Consider the following 21,135-nt stretch of genomic DNA (forward strand, 5'->3'; position numbering starts at 1 on the left):
CTTTTACCACTAGGCCATATTCCCAGCCCCTCTAATCTTGTTTTACAATGATGAACATGTTTTCCATACACTTGTTTGAACCCTCATAATAACCTCTAGAGTAGTAGATAACTTTACTTAAAAGGCATCATCTTAAGAGATGAGTTGCGAAAACAGTTACATACACAGCAGAGCCAGAATTGAACTTCAGAGTTCCAATACAAACCTTTATTTAAATAAGGGTGAAGCTACTTTACAAATATGCTTCTGGTATTGCTGTGGAGCCATGGCTCTGGATGCTTAGCTTTTTAATGAGGTATTGCTTACAGATTCTTAGGTTTTGAGATGATACCATCTGGATACCTTTGCTTGAACCGTGCAACCACATCCGGGTCTAGGAGGTGGATGCCATCCAGCTGATTTCCAAGGGTGATCCTGAAACAAGGAGAAAAGTGGGGCAAAATCAGACTCCTGGAATTAAAAGGGCTTCATAGTATTAAAAGATGCATACCTTTTATTAAGACTGCCTAACACCAAATAGTCATGTTAGTACTTTAAAAAAAAATTTTTGTTGTCAAGGTGATGTGCAGAGGGGTTACACTTATATAGGTAAGGTAGTGACTACATTTCTTGTTGAACTTGTTACCTCCTCCATTTTTCTCCCACCTTCCCTTCTCCCTAATTCCTCCTCCCCCCATTTGTACAGTTAGTTTACAACTTATTGTCTTGTGTATTGCTGCTGCACTGGTTCGCCTTTTATCCTTTGTCTCACTAGTTTGATGTTCCTCTTCCCATCCCTAATTCAGACAAACATTATATACAATACTCAAGGTACCAAAATCAAATAGTGACAACAGGAAAGTGACACAAAGAAAATAAACAAAAGAAATAATTTCACATAGTATGTTAAAAATAACAATGATAAACCACTTATTTCCTTAACTTGGAGTTCATGCTAGTACTTTTTAATTCAGAGCTGGGCACTGGCTCACACCTAAAATCCTAGCTACTCTGGAGGCTCAGATCTAAGGATCATGGTTCGTTCAAAGCCAGCCAGCCCAGGCAGAAAAGTCCATGAGACTCTAATAAACTACTCAGAAAGAGCCAGAAGTGGTGGTAAAGCACCATCCTTGAGCAAAAACAAGCTCAGGGACAGGGCCCAGAGTTCAAGCTCCAGGACTGGCAGAAATAAACACTGTCAATGATATTGGGATGTTGTATGACAGTATGACTAGTTAGGGACTAGCATGGATATTCAAACAGGCTGGACTTATCTTCAAGAGCTATTAATTGAGGTCTAGCTAATTTATTTGTATGCATTTTACAGATACTTAGTAACCACCAGGGGGCAGATTCAATACATGCCATAGAACAGATACTTAAAGCTTTAAAAGTGACACTTGAAAAGTGCTTTGGGTCCTAGAACCACCTGTTGAGTTTCCAATTAATATTGTAGATTCCCATAGAACAGTTTGTTTTTGCCAGTCTTGGGGCTTAACTCAGGGGCAGGACACTGTCCCTGAGCTTCTTTTGCTCAAGACTAGCACTCTACCACTTGAGCCACAGCACCAATATGAAATTAAGCCATAGCAGAATGTGTAGAGCTCAAAGTAACTTCCGTCCTGCATTATAAACAACTTTGCCCTTTGAGGCTAGCCTCTCTCCAGTGACCTTACCAGTTGGGTTGCACATTGTGTGGTCGTCCAAAAAGCTCAATCTTTCGAGTACCAGGGGATAGCCTCTCAATCATGCCATAGATTTCATCTGGTTTGTGACTGGTGGAACGAACCTAGAAAATGAAGGTACTAGCTGTTTTTAAGTTATTCAACATTGCAACAGTAATGTTAAAAACTAGATGCCTCAGCAGAAAGCACATACCTCAGCTACAATCACATCACAATCCAGACCCTGGTTGAAGCCCTGTGGATTTCCTTTGACACCAACCTGCTTACCAAAGCACAGAATCACCTTATGAAACCACAGCTTTTGAACTATTAGGAATAAGTCAATTTCTCTTATTCAACTGGGCCCAGTTGCCACTTACCAAGCAGTGTTCCTTCCCATGGTTCAACCAGTGACCTGTGCGTCCTGTCCGAATGATGCGTTGCAGTTGATTGGTCTTCACCCAGATAATTTCATCTACTCGTTCATAACTAGATGATAAAAGAGAGCTACAGCTTTAGCTAGGCTTTCACAATATAGAGACAAGGGCTGCCACCTAGAAGCAATGACTCACAGAAGGTAATTCTTTTTTTGTTTTCAGTTATCATAAAGATGATGTACAGAAGGGTTAGTTACATAGGTAAGGGATACATTTCTTTTTGGACAATGTCACCCCTTCTCTCAATTCTTTTTTTTTTTTTTTTTTTTTGCCAGTCCTGTGGCTTGGACTCAGGGCCTGAGCACTGTCCCTAGCTTCTTTTTACTCAAGGCAAGCACTCTGCTACTTGAGCCACAACACCACTTCTGGCCGTTTTCTGTATATGTGGTGCTGAGAACCCAGGGCTTCATGTATAAGAGGCAAGCACTTTACCACTAGGCCATATCCCCAGCCCGCTCTCAATTCCACTTTACCACTAGGCCATATCCCCAACCCACTCTCAATTCTTACAACTATAGAAATATTTATTTCCCTCAGGAAAACTTTGTTTTTTGGCCAGTCCTGGAGCTTGAACTCAGGGCCTAAGCAATGTCCCTGGCTTCTTTTTGCTCAAGGCACTCTACCACTTGAGCCACAATGCCACTTCTGGCTTTTTCTATATATGTAGTGCTGAGTAATCGAACCCAGGGCTTCATGTATACCAGGCAAGCACTCTGCCACTAGGCCATAGGCCTAGCCCCAGAAAAACTTCTTTTACGAGACGAGCACTCTTGCCACTAGGCCATGTTCCTAGCCCCGAGGAAAACTTTTTTTTAAAATTTATTAATTGAACACAAATTTTTTTGACAAGGTGTGCAAAAAGGGTACAGTTACATAGTAGGGCAGTGTGTACATTTCTTGTGATATCTTATGCCCTGTTTTTCTATCCCTTCTCTAGGTCAGGTAGACATATATACAGTGTATCAAGAACATATACAGTAGCCACATGGCCACGCCCAAGAAAGTTTGCCTAGGGCTTTAAATGTAATGTCGATATTAGACAATATGTCGACATTAGTCTTATATGAACGTACATACATAGCTTTTGAGCTATTGTATTCCCCTGAGAGGTCAATTTTTGACCTTTATATGTTGAGTAATTGTTTGGTTTTAGTTACATACTGTTGGGTAGCTGCCCCAATCCTGTGGGGAATACTATTTGACAAGTAGTTTTTGGTTTCACAGACTTGGTCTCCACTGTCTCTCCGTCTCCCTTTCTTAACAGTCATATATCAGGGAGATCATGCCCCTTTGTTTTCTGTGTTCTAGGCTTGTCTCACTCAACATTATTTGTTCGAGTTCTGACCATCCAAGGAAAACTTTAAAAACTTGTTACTTACCCCCAGAGGTTCAGACACTCTCTGCCCAATTCCATGGCCCTAGAAAGACATAAAGGTTAAATTACTTCCATGATCCTGGTTTTTCAGTAGAAGTTGAGTGAATATTTATATGCAAGGGCATATCAAAAAAATGAAAAGGTGAAATATTATCTACTCTCAATCACCTATGTTTCTTAAGGAGCAAATACAGTTAGATTGAGTATTCTTGCTACAGTCTGTCATTAAAGCCCCACAGGGAGAAAGGCTGTTATCAGTCATGCCTTTCAACAGCAGGGATAAGAAAACCTAAGATTTACTCACTGTGTACTATAGCTGCCATTCCTATGTATCTTTGAACTACATTACCTGCCTGTGACCCAGAGGAAAAGAAAGCCATCATCCTGCAGTACAGGGATGTTGAGCCTGCGCATCTCATCATCTGTCAGAGTCCCATAGGGCAGCTCCATGTGAATATCCCAGGGCGGGTCAGCCATCACAACTGCAAACTTGCCCAAGATACTGACGTCCAGGTAACGGATATCGCAACAGATCCACTGCGTGAAGTGGTATTTGGTCATCTTATCTTCCTTCACATATTCATGGCCCCGATCCCTCCTTTATATCTGATTTATTTTTTCCGGTTTTCTAACACCCTTAAAGGTACATATCCCACTCCATTCCCAATCAGGAAGACTGCTGAATCATGACCTGGTTTTTCTTACATGTATGGCTGCCTTGCTCAGATTTATAAGTTCATAGATTGAGATGACTTTTGGAAAGAGAAGTACCTGAGGTGGAAAGAGTCGATCTGCACTGGAGTCACCCCCAACACTCTGTGTAAGTGCTAGCTCCTGGCTTGGTGTATGGTCCTTGCTGCCAGGACCCTCAGAATCCATGCAGGCATCAATTTCATAGTGAACATATTTGCATGTGTCCATGTGAAAACATGTGTTAAGGAATGAACAGTCACCTAAAGACTCGTCAGTGTGTTTATTGATAATTCGTCTGGCAAAAGAAAAAAGAAAGAATTGGAATTAAGATGGTGCTTCAGAGGTAGGGCCCACAGTTCAAACTCCACACACAGTGGGAAGTCTCCTGTCCTACCCACCCCTACTATGTTCCATTGTTAGAACTTTAAGACTTTCATGAAAAGACAGGATAAGGCAATCTACAGTTCACAATTTTAATTCCTCTCTAAACAAAGACTTGGCTTTCTTTTGTTTCTTTTCAAGTCCAGGAGGACTTGGCTGGATAGAGCAGACTGACACACTGGCCTAAGAGCCCAGGTTTCTATTTCTCCTAAGACATTTATTTTCACTGTGAAACAACAGAAAATAACCTAGTAAAGGAGGCCACTTAAGAAAACCTCCCATCTAGCTGCCACTGGTGGCTCATACCTGTAATCCTAGCTACTCAGGAGGCTGAGATCTGAGGATCACAGTTCAAAGCCAGCACAAGCAGGAAAGTATGTGAGACTCTTCCCTCCAATTAGCCACCAGAAAACCAGAAGTGGCACCGTGGCTCAAGTGATAGAGCGCTACCCTTGACCTGAAGAGCTTAGGGATAGCTCCCAGGCCGAGTTCAAGCCCCACGACCGACAAACAAACCTCCCATCTATTTGGAAGTGCAGCCTGTACCCCTTCTGTATACAATGTATGCTTAAGTGTATCTTCAGAGTTTAAGACTTATCCAAATCATAAACTGAACAGGAATGACAGGAAAGAATATGACTGCTTCTGAGAAAACCATCCCACATTCCCTCCAAGAGACCTGAAGTGCAGCTTTCGACAAGGCCGGTCAGCATCACTGGCTTTCATGCACTCTTCCTTGGTCCCATAGTCACAAAATTCTTGCACTTGGGCCCGACCTCGTGAGCGAAACTTTTCAACAATGGACTGTTCCTTGGCTGTTGTGGTATTTAATAGTTCTAGGATCTCCTGACTGACCTGTGACAAGAAGTAGCCTTGGTCTTAAAAGAGTTTGTAGATCACATCAGTTCTTAAAACATTTCTACAACTTATTTCACATTAATTTCTAAGGAAGAACTGAGCAAATAATATGGAAACTGCACTCCTATCATATGATCTGTCATGGTTTCAGCCCTTCCTCACAAATCTGCATTTAGGAAGGAAAATACAAGAAGCAGCCAGGTGCCAGTGGCTCAGGCTGTAATCCTAGATACTCAGGAGACTGAGATCTGAGGACTGTGGTTCAAAGCCAGCCCAACAAAAAAGTACCCATGAAATTATCTCCAATTAGCCACTCAAAAACTGGAAGTGGACCTGTGGCTCAAAGTGGTAGAATACTAGCCTTGAACAAAAGAGCTCAGGGACAGTGCCCAGACCCTAAGGTCAAGCCCCATGAAGGACCAAAAATAAATAAATAATCTTCCCTTCTCAGGAAGAAGGAGCATAAAAGATGATTTAATTATTTTATTTATTAGGTACTGAGCCAAAGCCAAAGTAGTGATATTTTACTGTTTAGCACACAATATATTCAACAATTCTGTAAGGAAGGGCACATTTCACAAAGTAAGACAAAAGCTTGAGAAGTGAACTAACCTTTTCACTTTTACATTACTTGCAACATGGAAATTCATATTGGTCTAGTACTTATACTCAAACAATTATATTTCTAATTGGCATTGCTTAATCATCAATCTACATACCTGTTGATCCAAATATCTACAATTCACTATATTCCACTCATCTCCCTTCTCATGATCTGAAGATTCTTCCAACAAAACTGAATTTCTCTAAATCTGCATTTCCTGACACTGGACTCAGTGCCCTTTTGTGACAGTTCTTTCTTGGAAGGGAGAGGGAATTGCCCTACTATACAAGGCAGCACCCTTGGCTTCCACCTACCAGATGTCAATGGCACTCACCATTCTGTGACAAAAATGTCTCAAGACAGACACTGCCTGATGTCTTTATTGAAGGGGAGGGAAATGGGCAAAATCACCTCTAGTTTAGAACCACAACTCTAAACCTAAATTCTAAGGCTTATGCAAATCCCTGTCAGTCAAAGCTGTGACTGAGCATATTGTGAGCACTTACGTATGACTCATACCTTCTTGCTCTGTTGTTCCTTAGTAGATTGTTGGTTCAAAAGGCTTTCTATCTCCAGATCAACATCAGAGGCAGCATGTTTCCTTGATTTCTTGACTGGGTCCTTAGCTGGCTCTGAGGCTGAAGAGGCCAGACCAGAGGTTAAAGAGCTGGCAAAGGTAGGTACTGTAGTTGAGTCCTGTTCTGCACGCCGCTTCTGCCCCGTGATAGTCCCTGATACCTCTCCAGGGCCTTTCTTTTCTGCCACAGCACCCATCATGGCAGAAAGCTTGGAATGGTCAGCATAGGTCACAAGGGTGGGATGTGCGTCATCTTGAAGGAGACCTCGCTTTACCTCAATCAACTCTTGGGCTGCAAACTTTTGTAGGAGGCTTTCCACCCCATCTTGAGTGACAGGGGCATCTGGCTAGAGAAAAGACGACAGAGTGCAAACACAAGTGGTAAATCCCAATTACAGCTGACCACAAACACAGTGGTAAATCCCTTATATCAGGTCTTTACCGTGGAGATGGCATGACAGATGGACACAGCATCAGTGGGTAAAGTTAAGGTCAGATCTGAGAGGTGGTGTAGCAACTTTGTCTCTAACTCAGGATCTGTGGCTAATTCAGGAGCTGATGAAGCTGTGCTGGGTTTCAGGCCACCAGTGATGGGTGCAGTAGGCACTGGGCTATCACTACGGAAGGCTGGGGCCAGTGCTGCCTCTGGATTCCGCAAATCTAAGAGTGAACAGAGCAGAAAGGAAACATGGCAAACAGGACTGAAGGAGGCAATGGCTCAAGTGATAGAGTACTTGCCTAGAAAAAGCAAAGACCTGAGTTTAAAACCCGTACCAAAAAACAAAACAAAAAGGGGAAAAGAAGTAAAACTAAGAAAAAGTCTTTCAGTCTATACAGCCAATAGTCAAATTCTCTGGCATTCCCAATACACATACCTTTCATACATGCTCATCATTCATTCTCAGATGAACTTCAGCACTAGATGACTGCTCAGTCATACTCAAGCATTTACTATTTTGCCAAAATAATCCAGGATTTTTCTGGGAACTGCCCTTTTTTTAATTGGTAAGACTTCCAAATTTCATTGATACAGGATCTTGCTACTTTGTAGCACAAAATAGTGTCAAACTTGGTATCTTCATGCTTCAGCCTCTTAAGTGCTAAGACTATTGGCATGTATCATCACATCAAGCACCTGACTAGACATGCTAGGTTTTGAATATAAAAGTCCCTCACATTCAAGAGTTTGCTACTCAAAGTCTTCTGTTAATAGTGGAAACTTAATCCACGACAGTGTTCACAGAAATGACTACGTTAGGTCATTAAGATAAAGCCCAGTGGATGAAATCCAGGGGTTTATGTGGAGAGAAGAGATCGCAGACTTCGGGTGAGATGCAGAGATACACATGTGATGCAGCTGTAAGAACTCACTCCAGGCCCTAAAGTCATGGTATTTGACATTTCATCCTTCCAAACTGAAAGCCAAATAAACTTCTCATAAAGTAGCCATCCCCAGATGACATAGTAACAAACAAAAAAGCAACAACGGTGCTGGGGATATGGCCTAGTGGCAAGAGTGTTTGCCTCGTATACATGAGGCCCTGGGTTCAATTCCCCAGCACCACATATACAGAAAACGGCCAGAAGTGGCGCTGTGGCTCAAGTGGCAGAGTGCTAGCCTTGAGCAAAAAGAAGCCAGGGACAGTGCTCAGGCCCTGAGTCCAAGCCCCAGGACTGGCCAAAAAAAAAAAAAAAAAAGCAACAACAAAAATAATACCACTAAGGGCTGGGAATATGGCCTAGTGGTAAAGTGCTCGCCTGGTATGCATGAAGCCCTAGGTTCGATTCCTCAGCACCACATATATAGATAAAAGCCAGAAGTGGCGCTGTGACTCAAGTGGTAGAGTGCTAGCCTTGAGCAAAAAGAAGCCAGGGACATTGCTCAGGCCCTGAATCCACACCCCAGGACTGGCAACAAAAACAAAATTTATAAAAACAAAAAAATACCACTAACACAAATGCCCAGACAACAAAAGTATTCCAGAGTCTTGTTATGTAACTTAGGCTGGCCTTGAACTCCCTATGTAACCCAGGCACATTTTGAACTCTCAATACATCTGCCTCAGGTAAGAGGGAAGCACTCCTATACCCACCAAAATTGGTGTCACTTGTTTTAGAGTTCAATAATAATGATTAGATTTCAGTAATACTACAAAAATAAGAAGTATTAGAAAAATTATCTTTCTGCCAATCCTGGGGCTTGAACTCAGGGCTTGGGCACAATTCCTGAGCTGCTTTTGCTCAAGGGTAGCACTCTACCACTTGAGCCCCAGCCCGGGTGCCACTTCTGCCTTTTTGTTTATGTGGTGCTGAGGAATTGAACCCAGGCCTTCATGCATGCTAGGTAAGCACTCTACCGCTAAGCCACATTCCCAGTCCAAGAAATGTTTTTTGTTTTCAAACTCTTGCTATGTATACAAATCCAAGTCTTGCACACATTTTGCAACATCTAGTGAAAATTGTACGGGACACTGTGGGTGGACCTAAAGGTTAGACTCTGGCTCACAGTGCCCAGGTCTTAAAGAAATAACTGCTATACGAAGAAATGACTAAAAGTAAGGGAAAATAAAGCGCCATAGCGCAACAAATGGCTCGTGCCGGTAATCCCAGCTACTCAGGAGCCTAAAATCTGAAGATCGTGGTTCAACGCCAGCCCAAGCAGGAAAGTCCATGAGACTCATCTCCAAGTAATCACCAAAAAGCTGGAAGTGACGCTGTGGCTCAAGGGATTGAGCGCTAGACTTTAGCCAACAGCAAGCTTAGGGACAAAATCCAGGCCTTGAGTTCAAGCCCCATGATGGGCACAATGTAGGAGTACGAGCGAGCTGCTTCCCGGGAACCGGAGGTCTCCTAGGGGACGTCCCCGAACTGCACAGGTGGGGGTCAGGTGTCCGAAGCGGGACCCAGGCCCTTGGGGCAGAAGTGAACGGGAGAAGCGGTTTCCTGCGGGAGGGAGAAGGGCCGTGCCGCAGGGCGGGGAGGATGGAGGCCCGAAGGGAGCGGGGAAGGGAGCAGCGCCGGAGCCTGCCTTCCCTCCAGGCTGGTTCGCTCGTCCCCCGGCCGGCTGCGGCCCCGGCTCCCCGCGCCTCACCCAGGTGCCCGGAATCCTGCTTCCGCCTCCTCTGCAGCCGCTCCCGAAGCGAATCCAGCTGTTTTTTGTGGGCCTGGATAGAACTCCACGTGTCCGACATGCTAGCCTGCAGAGCTCCGCGGACTAGGCACGAAAGACTAGGACCGCTCGGCCCTCGCGGAAAGCAACACCCCGTTCTCACGCCGACAGCGCCAGGCCAACCGGAAAGAAATTCAAACCCAAAGGTCACTTCCGGCTCCTCGCTAGGTCTGAAGCCGCAGCGAGAGCCATGGGAAATACTGGAGGAAATGCGGATGTGTTGCTTCAGGCAGCTTCCGTGTTTCCGGGGGCATTGAGACCATGGTCGCCATATTTGTTTCTGGCAGAACGGCCATGTTGTTCGGAGGCGTTCCTGCGGCCATGTTGGATATTACGAGATGAGCTCAGATGGATCGAGCGCGGTGGCGTAGGTGGTATAGGCTTACTGATTGATTTAGCTTCGCTATGCTAAGCAAGCGCTCTTGCCATTTACCTATTCTTCCAATCCCACCAATATTAAAAAACAAATACCACTAACATCTCTTCCTACACCTCCCGGCATCTATTGAAATTAAATTTATCCGGGCTCCCGTGGCTGCCAGCTACTCCAGAGACCGGAGATCTGAGGATCGCGACTCTAATCCAGGCCGGGCGGGAAAGTCCGGGAGATTCTTTTTTTTTTTTTTGGCCAGTCCTGGGGCTTGGACTCAGGGCCTGAGCACTGTCCCTGGCTTCTTTTTGCTCAAGGCTAGCACTCCGCCACTTAAGCCACAGCGCCACTTCTGGCCGTTTTCTGTAGATGTGGTGCTGGGAAATCAAACCGAGGGCCTCATGTAAAGGAGGCAGGCACTCTTGCCACTAGGCCATATCCCCAGCCCCTGAGATCTCTTTCAACAGAATAAAAAGTTCTTTCTGTGTAGTGCAGGCTTGTATCGAACTCAACATCTTCCTGCCTCAACCTCTGAATAATGGAATTACAGGAGTGTGCCATCATATCCATTTGGACCTGAGTGTGTGTGTAACTGCAAGGTGGGGGGAGGGTCTCTTCTGAGGGTTTTTTTTGTTCAAGGCTAGTGCTCTACCCCCATGAGCCATAGTCCCACTTCTAACTTTTTGGTAGTTAATTGAAGATAAGAGTCTACGACTTATCCTGTCCAGGCTGACTTTGAATTGCATTCCTTAGATCTCAGCCTCCTGAGTGGCTGGGATTACAGGGGTGAGCCACAGGAGCCAGGCTCTATATTTTGTTCTTTGTTTTGTTTCAGGAAATTTTTTTTTTGCCAGTACTGGGGCTTGAACTCGGCCTAAGCACTATCCCTGAGCTTATTTTTGATCAAGGTTAGTGCTCTACAACTTTAGCCACAATGCCACTTTGAAGTGTGTGTGTGTGTGTGTGTGTGTGTGTGTGTGTGTGATGGACATAAGAGTCTCATGGCCCAGGCTGTCTTTGAACCATTTTAAGAACTCAGCTTCCCGAGTAGCTAGGATTACAAGCGGGAGCCACCAGTGCCTGGCATGTATCTGTATTTGTAACAAACTATAACACAAAAAGTATGTTTTCAAAGGTCCTTTGAGTAGAATCTGTTAGGTTTTTAAAGTAGGTAGCTGGTAAAGGACAACACCACTGCAGTATTCAGGAAGGAGAGAAAGTTTATTACCGAACTGCTGGCCTGTGACCAAGATGATACATGGCCAGGGAGAAGGGAGAGAAGGGGTAACCCTCACCCAGCCCTGCCTTACCTAGGGCAGGGGCAGGGGGTGTGGCCAGGTGGATTAGAATGTGATCTCAGGGAAAGGGGAGGTAACTGCCTCCAGGTCTGCTTGTTACACAGGTAACTGGGTGGAGACTTAATGAGGTGGGGGCGCATCTGCATGGAGGCCTCCAGGGATGGACCTTACAGATACATTTGTAAATCATGGATCAACAGTGTGGAGCAATGTGCCAGAAAATAAATGACAGTCCTGTCTCGTTTTCAAAGCTGTTTCTGATCCAGGAAGGGATAAGATCTGGCTTATTGATTCTGAACAATACTTGTTGTTTGTTTTTGCCTTTCCAGCCTATGCTGGCCTTATCCCAACAGTTTTCCAGATTCAGCCTCCTGAGTGCTGGAATTAAAAGTTTAAACAAGGGCTAGGAATATGGCCTAGTGGCAAGAGTGCTTGCCTGAAATACATGAAGCCCTGGGTTCGATTCCTCAGCACCACATATATAGAAAGGCCAGAAGTGGCACTGTGGCTCAAGTGGCAGAATGCTAGCCTTAAGCAAAAAGAAGCCAGGGACAGTGCTCACACCTTGAGTTCAAGCTCCCAGACTGGCAAATAAATAATAAAAGTTTAAACGACTAGTCGTGGCTTAATATTTATCTTTACAGCAAAAAGCATCATAAGCATAGGCTGTAAATAATAAATATGCACCTAGGTCCCAGTGATTCATACCTGTAATCCTAGCTACTCAAGAAACTGAGATCTGAGGATCACAGTTTAAAGGCAGCCTGAGCAGGAAAGCCCGTGAGATTCTTATATCCATCCAGTTAATTACCAAAAATCCAGAAGTGGAGCTGTGGCTCAAGTGGTAGAGCACTAGCCTTGAGCAAAAAAGAAACTCAGATACAGCACCCAGAGTTCAAGCTCCAGGACAAGAAAGAATTGGATATAGCCTTGTAGAAGATAAAGCTGTGAATGGTTTGAGTTGACTTCATCTTAAAGAATTTCTCTTGTTGGGAACCGTGGCTCATATCTGTAATCTGAGAGCACCATCTGAAGCCAGTCTCAGCAGGAAGGTCCCTGAGACTCTTATCTCCAATTGACCACCAAAAAGCCAGAAATGGAACTGTGACTCAAGTTGTAGAGTGCTAGCTTTGAGCACAAAAACAGGGACAGCACTCAGCCTCTGAGTTTAAGACCCAGGGCTGGCACACACAAAAAAAGTTAAAAATAATAACCTTCTTTATGAATCTGAATTGGCCTTTTTAAAAATTAATTTTATTGACAAGGTGTTGTGCAAAGGGGGTACAGTTACATAATAAGGTAGTGAGTACATTTCTTGTGATATCTGTTACACCCTCATTTTTCTTTCCCTTCCCTAGTTCATGTTGGCATATATACAATATCCAGTGTACCAAAATAATATACAGTAACCACATAGGGTACACCAAAAAAAATTCACCTAGGACATTAAATGTAATGTCAACAATAGAATCCTCCTGTGTCCTTCCCTTGGAGTTGTCTTTGCTTATCCTTGTCTTATATAATCATGTGTACATAGCTGTTGTTATTGTGATCCACTGATAGGTCTATTGTAGACCTTTTTATGTTTGTTTAGTAGTTGTTTGGTTTTAGACACATAATGTAAAGTCACTGACCCAAACATGTGGAAATACCATTTGAAGAGAAGTTTGTTATTTTGCAAACCTGGTCTCTACTGTCCCCCCCCCCCCAACAATCATATATCAAGGAGACCATGCCCCTTTGTTCTCTGTGTTCTAGGCTTGTCTTGCTCAACATTATTTGTTCAAGCTCTGACCATTTCCCTGCGAATACCAATATTTTATCATTTCTAATCGCTGTGTAGTATTCCATTATGTATAGGTACCACGTTTTTTGGATCCATTCATCTGTCGTGGGGCATCTGGGTTGTTTCCATATTTTGGCTATTGTGCATATTTTGTGAATTGTGCAGCAATAAACATGGATGTGCAGATGTCTTTATGCTATCCTGAGACCTGTTGTTCAGGATAGGTGCCTAGGAGTGGTAGGGCTGGGTCATAGGGTATGTCTATGCTGAGCTTTTTGAGGAACCTCCATACTGTTCTCCAAAGTGGTTGTACTAATTTGCACTCACACCAACAGTGGAGAAGGGTTCCTCTTTCTCCACATCCCCTCCAGCATTTGTTGTTGCCTGAGTTCAGAGTATAGGCCATTCTAACTGGCATGAGGTTGTATCTCAGGGTTGTTTTTATTTGCATTTCCTTTACTGAGAATTGGCCTTCTGACTAGATTTGGCCAATAAGTAGTCTATACTGAGATCCAAAAACTAGACTCTGCAGCTAGTTTTTGCCCTCTGAAAACCTACATGGGAGTTCATTTGTTCTGACAGACCATCTGAAAAGACAGATCTTTGAGGATAAAGCTTACAAAGGCAAAGTCCTGCATTTGGGCTAGAGTGAGTAGATAGGCCACGGATCCATCAGCTCAGAATAGATTCTTTCTGAGGAAGCCCAGCCTGGAGAGCATAAAGAAGCCATCCTATCAGGGGCTACCTACGCCGTTCATGGAATCATAAATATATAATTATTATTTAAGACATTAAATTTTGTTACATAGCAGTTAATTACTGAAATACCCATAGCATTGACTGGACATGGTATGGCTTAGTTGGCCCTCAGGCAGAAAATTTCTTAAGACTTGGATTTTACTATATGACCCAAAGCAAAATGTCTACTAGGACTAGTCAAACTACTGTCAATAAACATTTGAAAAGATGTACAGGGAAATCAGAATTGGTTCTGAGAATAAAAAAAATAGTGAAATGAGGAAAGGGTTCATTAGCTGATTAAATTTCAAGAATAAACTCCTGCTGATTTAACTTTTGTGGATTTGTTTTGTTTTATTTTTTTGTCAGTCCTGGGCCATGAGCTCCAGGCCTAGGCACTATCCCTGAGCTTTCTTTTTCTTTTTTTTTTTTTTTTAACTCAAGGCTAGCACTGTACCTTTTGAGCTCCAGCATCACTTCCAGCTTTTTCTGTTTATGTGGCCCTAAAGAATCAAGCCCAGGGCTTCATGCATGCTAGGTAAGCACTCTACCACTAAGCCATATGTCAGCCCTAGGCAGCTGCTATAGTTTTTGCATATTTCATTTTTCTTTTTGTGCTAATACTGGGTCCTGAATTCAGGCCCTTGTACTTGCTCAGCTGGTAATCTTCCAGTTTTTCTGCTTAGGCTGGCTCTGAACTGTGATCCGCTAGATCTCAGCTTCCTAAGAAGCTAGAATTACAGATGTGAACCACAAGTGCTCATCTCAGCTTTTGCTTCTCATAGTATTTATCCTTTTATTCTTCCAGAATTCCTTCTTTGTTTCATTCATGTCAATGTTTTCAAAATGTATTTATTTACATACACATTTCAGCAGGTTAGAGTTAATTCAACTTCCAAAAAGATGATCTGGTGAAGCAGAATTTCCCGGTCAGGCTGACCTAATACCAACTTTATTTTAACAATTGTTCCCATGTTTTCCCCAATATCAACTAAGCAAGCATGAGCAGGCTAAAACAATCCAGTACTCAATCATAAGTGAACCAACCTGACAGGCACCATGGCATTTCTGTATCTACTACTATGATTATTTCTATAATCTATTACTATGATAATTTTTACAATCTGTTACTATGGTTGCTACCTAGATACAGAGAGGAACAAGGGCTACATATATTATTAAGTGTAAAACTATGAGGAACTAGTCTCATGGGTGGGGGTGCAGCCCTCTAGGATGGAGTCACCAAAATGGGATTATAGAAGCTAAGAGTAAACTCTAAGACAGTGAAATTTTACAAGCCCTATTATATCTAGGAGCTGGGGGCGGGGGGGGGGGGGGAAGGCTACACTTTTCCTTGGTTTTCACAATATAAAGGAAAAGCCAGAGGTGGTGCTGTAGCTTAAGTGGTAGAGTGTTAGCCTTGAGCAAAAAGAAGCCAGGGACAGTGCCCAGGCCCTGAGTTCAAGCACTGGGTCTGGCAAAATAAAATAAAATATGAAAACAAGAGAAAAGGGCTGGGGATATGGCCTAGTGGCAAGAGTGCTTGCCTCGTATACATGAGGCCCTGGGTTCAATTCCCCAGCACCACATATACAGAAAACGACCAGAAGTGGCGCTGTGGCTCAAGTGGCAGAGTGCTAGCCTTGAGCAAAAAGAAGCCAGGGACAGTGCTCAGGCCCTGAGTCCAAGCCCCAGGACTGGCCAAAAAAAACAAAACAAAAGAAGAAAACAAGAGAAAATAAAGTAGAGCTGTGAAATTGAAGTCTCACTGAGAGCTGTTAACATAATAGGAATTGGTCATCCAAAGAGGCTAAGTCTGGTTTTATTTGCTAAATGTTAATAATCTATGTTCAATAGGGGTGGGAGAGATTACTTAAAATCCTAGCTACTGGGCTGGGAATGTGGCTTGATGGTAGAGTGCTTACCTAGCATGCATGAAACCCTGGGTTCCATTCCTCAGTACCACATAAACAGAAAAAGCTGGAAGTGGCGCTGTGACTCAAGTAGTAGAGTGCTAGCCTTGAGCAAAAAGAAGCTCAGGGAGTGCCCAGGCCCTGAGTTCAAGCCCTAGGACAGTCAAAAAAATACATATATCCTACCTACTTAGGACACTGAGGTCTGAGGATTGCAGTCTGAACCCAGCCCAGTCAAATTGTTGACTCATCTCCATAAGTGGAACTATGTACAGCACCAGCCTTGAATGAAAAAGCTGAGGACTGGGAATATGGCCTACTGGCAAGACTGCTTGTCTCATATACATGAAGCCCTGGGTTTGGGTCCTCAGTACCACATAAACAGAAAAGACTGAAGTGATGCTGTGGCTCAAGAGGTAGATTGCTAGCCTTGAGCAAAAAGAATCCAGGGACAGTGCTCAGGCCCTGAGTCTGGCCTAGTGGTAGAATGTTTGCCTTGTATACATGAAGCCCTGGGTTTAATTTCTCAGCACCACATATATAGAAAAAGGCAGAAGTGGTGCTGTGACTCAAGTGACAGAGCGCTAGCCTTGAGCAAAAAGAAAAAGCTAAGAGAGCCTGTGAGGCCCTGAGTTCCAGCCCCAGTACCAGGAGCAGGGGAAAGAATGGCAGGCTTAGCAATGCACCTCTACCTTTTTCTCTACGCTAAAATGTAAAGCCAATTTCCAAAACTGCTGGGAAAGAAAGGGACAGGTGCTGTTTCTTCCCAAGACTCCCACTTATTCCTATTCAAGTTTCATGTCAAAAGAAATTTGTACTGCTCTGGTGGAAGAAACTAGAATAACACAGGGGTTCTTCACTTTAAGAATAGATTTACTGGGCTGGGGATATGGCCTAGTGGCAAGAGAGCTTGCCTCATACATGAGGCCCTGGGTACAATTCCCCAGCACCACATATACAGAAAACGGCCAGAAGTGGCACTGTGGCTCAAGTGGCGGAGTGCTAGCCTTGAGCAAAAGGAAGCCAGGGACAGTGCCCAGGCCCTGAGTCCAAGCCCAGGACTGGCCAAAAAAAAAAATAAAAATAATAGATTTACTCACTTCTTTACCTTTCATCTTCAGCCAGCTTCAAGACAGAAGTGTTCCTGCAGCAGGACTCAAGCCTAGATCACCAGAAGTCACAAAGAACTTGACTTATGAAACTGTAGCCCCTTTGTACATCATCTTTATACCAATAAAAAAAAATTGTAAAAAGCAGCGGGGGGCGGGGGGAGGGAGGCTTGGAATATGGCCTAGTGGTAGAATGCTTGAAGCCCTAGGTTCGATTCCTCAGTACCAAATATATAGAAAAAGCCAGAAGTGGCTCAAGTGTTAGAGTGCTAGCCTTGAACAAAAAGAAACCAGAGACAGTGCTCAGGCCCTGAGTTCAGGCCCCAGGACTGGCACACACACACACACAAAAGCAGTAGGGACTGGGAATATGGCCTAGTGGTGGTGTGCTTGCCTCATATACATGAAGCTCTGGCTTCAATTCCTCAGCACCACATATATAGAAAAAGCCAGAAGTGGTGCTGTGGTTCAAGTGGCAGAGTGCTAGCCTTGAACAAAAAGAAGCCAGGGCTCAGGCTTTGAGTTCAAGCCCCAGGACTAGCAAGAAAAAAAAAAAAAAAAAAAGAAGCAGCAGCAAAGATGAGAATGCTGTGAACCTGGCTTTTCTTATTTCTTTTTCTGGTCTTTTTTTGTGGTATCTCCCTGTGTCACCCAGGCTGGCCTCAAATTCATGATCTTCCTGTCTTTATGTCTTGAGTACTGTGATTACAAGTATTTGCCAGCATGCCTGGCTGGATCTAGGTTTTTTTTGTGTGTGCCAGTCCTGGCTTGAACTCAGGGCCTGGGCATTGTCCCTGAGCTCTTGTGTTTAAGGCTAGTGCTCTACCACTTTGAGCTCCGGCTCCACTTCCGATTTTCTGATGACTAATTGGAGATGAGAATTTTATGGGCTTTCCTGCCTGGGCTGGCTTTGAACCACAATCCTCAGATCTCAGCCTCCTTAGTAGCTACAGTAACAGGTGTAAGCCACCAGCGCTCGGCTCCCTGAGCTTTCTTTGTCAAGGCTATCACTCAGCCACTTCAGCCATATCTCCATTTCTAGCTTTTTGGTAAATTGATAAGCCTCAAGGATTTAGCTGTCTGGGAACCACAATCCTAAGATCTCAGCCACCTAAGTAACTAGGTTCTTCATTTAACTTTTAATTTTTTTGCCAGTCCTGGGGCTTGAACTCAGGGACTGAGCACTGTCCCTGAACTTATTTTTGCTCAAGGCTAGCGCTCTGCTGCTTGAGCCACTGCACCACTTCTGGCTTTTCCTGTGTATGTGGTATTGAGGAATTGAATGCAGGGCTTCATGCATGCTAGGCAAGCACTCTACCACTAAGCCACATTCCTAGTACTTCATTCAACTTTTGACACGAACTAGCTGAATGGTTTGGGGGAAATAATTCCACCAGGTTCATTTCCTTAGCATTAAGATTTGGTAGTACTACTGTGAGATCCAAGGAAAAGTATAGAGTTCCCCATCCCCACCCCCTAGCTCCTAGAAACAATAGGGCTTGCAAAATTTCACTGTCTTAAGAGTTTACTCTTAGCTTCTATAACTCCATTTTTGTGACTCCATGTTAAGAGAGCTGCACCCCCACCCCCCTGAGACTAGTTCCTCAGTTTGACATTTAAAGATATATGTAGCCTTTGTTCCTCTCTGTATCTAGGTAGCAACCAGTTAGATTGTGAAACTGATCACAATAATAAATTATAGAAATAATCATAGTAGTTATAGAAATACTATGGTAACTGTCAAGTTGCTCCACTTGATTGCTTACTGGACTGTTTTAGCTTGCTCATGCATGCTTAGTTGATATTAGGGGAAAGACTTGCTTAACCTGTTTTTGACTTGCTTTGACCTCCTGCGTGTGATATGTGACCACCTGCTGTAGAATGTGTAGCTTCTACCTTTAAAAATCCAGCTCTGAGGCAGCTCAGGATTGTTCTTCACCATCCTGATGGTGGAGCACACACACTGTGCACTGAAGATCCAGACTTTTGAAGTCAGGCCCCACTTTACCACGCGAACCTGCGATAAGCAGGCCCTGTGAGCAAACCCAGGACAAGTTTATTAGGGCCCAGCCAGTCAAGAACTCAAACCGCTGGGAATGCTTAACTCTAACTGCCCCCAAAATGCCTCGAGCCCTGAGCCAATCAGATTTGTACCCGTGTCCTAATCTTGCTTGCTTGAACACCTGATTGCTATAACTTTGTTTTTTGTCTTACTTGAACACTTGATGGCTGTAACTTGGTTTTTTGCCTTTATAAGCCCTGTGCAATCGCAGCTCGGGGCTTCCTCCTAACCTCCGCTGTGTCGGTGGGTAGGACAAGGCCTAAGTTGCAGCTCGCCTGAATAAAGTCTTGCCTTGCTTTTGCATTTCAGAATGTCTGAGTCTCGGTGGCCTTGTTGGTGGTCATTTCACGACTTTGCATAACATGCCCAACTAAATAAAGACTCCTAGCCCATTGACTGAGTGCTGGTGACTATTGTCATGTGTTCGAGTCCTGGGTGGCCAGGATACTACACTACCATCTTTTTTTTTTTTCATTTCTTGCCAGTCCTGGGGCTTGAACTCAGGGCCTGGGCACTGTCCCTGAGCTTCTTTGCTCACTGTTAGCACTCTATCACCTGAGCCACAGCACCACTTCTGACCTTTTCTGTTTATGGTGTAGTGATAAATGGAACCTAGGGCTTCATGCATGCTAGGGAAGTACTCTACCACATTCCCAGCCAGTGCTACCCTCTTAAAAAGAAAAAAAAAGATCTTGAGAATTTAGAAACTTTAATTTTCTTTTTGGGCAGTGGTGGGATGGAGTTATGCTGTTCATTATCCTCCCTCACACTATGGAACACATGAACTTCCCCTGCACTACTGTTTCAGAAACTCCTTATTTTTATTTTTGATGACTCTGAGGCTTGAACTTCTAGCTTTCTCAGCTGGTGCTCTACCCTTTGAGTCATGTCTCCAGCCCATAATTTTTCTGTGTGTGTGCTGGTCCTGGGGGCCTAACTCAGGGCCTGCATGCTGTGTCTTACCTTTTTTTGCTGAAGACCAGTGCTCTACTTGAGCCATAGCTCCACTTCTGGCTTTTAACCAAGATTCTTAGATCTCAGTTCTTGAATAGCTAGTATTACAGGCATGAGTCACTGGTGGCCCAGATCAGGAATTTAAGTTTTTTAGGAAAACAATGTCTTAGATAAAAATGTTAAGCTTAACATGTTGTAGTTTTTTTTTTTTTTTAAAGTACATGCTTCATTTTACCCCCATGCACGTCTTTCTTCTGCATCCTTGCTCTCTCAGCTGGCACCTAAGCCATTCTTCCAGTTGTGTACTCATTGGAGTTATAGTCTGACAGATTTACCTGTGCACTGAGAACAAAAATCCTCCAAACCTCTGCCTCTCAAGTAGCTAGACTTACAAATGTGAGCCACCAGCACCCCATTTCCTTGGTCAGTTCTGGGGCTTGACCTCAGGGCCCAGGCACTGTCCTGGGCATTTATGCTCAAAGCTAGTACTCTACCACTTTAGCTACAGCTCTGCTTCTGAAATTTTGTTGGTTAAGTGAAGATAAGAGTATCATGGACTTTCCTTTTCTGCCTGAGTTGGCATTGAACCTCACTCAGATAGCAGCTGCCTGTGCAGCTATGATTACTCTACCACTACACCACATTCCCAATCCTATCTCCTTAGTCTTAATGTTAAGAATCCTTCCTAGCCAGGCATCCACCTGTAATCCCAAACTCACACTTGTAATCCTAGCTATTCAGGAGGCTGAGATCTGAGGATTGTGGTTCTAAACCAGCATGGGCAGGAACATCTGTAAGAGTTTTATCTTCACTAAAGCTATTAAAAAAAAAAAAAAAAAAAAGGGCCAGGGGGCTGGAAATATGGCTTAGCGGTAGAGTACTCGCCTTCCATGCATGAAGCCCTAGGTTCGATTCCTCAGCACCACATAAACAGAAAAGGCCGGAAGTGGCACTGTGGCTCAAGTGGCAGAGTGCTGCTAGCCTTGAGCAAAAAAAAAAAAGAAGCCAGGGATAGTGCTGAGGCTCTGAGTCCAAGCCCCAGGACTGGCAAAAAAAAAAAAAAAAAAAAAAAAAAGGCCAGAAGTAGACCTGTAGCTCTAGCATGCTCCAGGGCAGAGTTCAAGCCCAACAATTAGAAAAAGGAAAAAAAGGGGCTGGGGATATGGCT

At 43.9% G+C, this 21,135-nt stretch overlaps 1 protein-coding gene across 1 annotated transcript; it reads right to left on the reverse strand.

Moving 5' to 3' along the window:
• Window positions 1–183: 183 nt before the first annotated feature.
• Mettl3 (methyltransferase 3, N6-adenosine-methyltransferase complex catalytic subunit) lies at window positions 184–9,873 on the reverse strand. The gene is made up of 11 exons (XM_048355759.1): window positions 9,660–9,873; window positions 7,011–7,228; window positions 6,511–6,915; window positions 5,209–5,384; window positions 4,227–4,443; window positions 3,805–3,992; window positions 3,460–3,498; window positions 2,024–2,132; window positions 1,858–1,923; window positions 1,656–1,768; window positions 184–414 (listed from the first exon to the last, which is right to left on the reverse strand). Exons 1-11 carry the CDS (start codon window positions 9,757–9,759, stop codon window positions 303–305), a joined length of 1,743 nt encoding a protein of 580 aa, XP_048211716.1. The 5' UTR covers window positions 9,760–9,873; the 3' UTR covers window positions 184–302.
• Between the last annotated feature and the right edge of the window lie 11,262 nt (window positions 9,874–21,135).

This window comes from Perognathus longimembris, chromosome 10 (genome assembly GCF_023159225.1).
Source record: "Perognathus longimembris pacificus isolate PPM17 chromosome 10, ASM2315922v1, whole genome shotgun sequence".
NCBI lineage: Eukaryota > Metazoa > Chordata > Mammalia > Rodentia > Heteromyidae > Perognathus > Perognathus longimembris.

Bases quoted from the DNA above. Each gene is read 5' to 3' on its own strand.
- Mettl3 (XM_048355759.1), bottom strand. From the start codon at position 9,759: ATGTCGGACACGTGGAGTTCTATCCAGGCCCACAAAAAACAGCTGGAT. The intron at 7,229-9,659 runs GTGAGGCGCGGG...GTTCACTCTTAG, and splicing joins GCAGGATTCCGGGCACCTGG to ATTTGCGGAATCCAGAGGCA. The intron at 1,924-2,023 runs GTAAGTGGCAAC...TTTGGTAAGCAG, and splicing joins ATGGGAAGGAACACTGCTTG to GTTGGTGTCAAAGGAAATCC.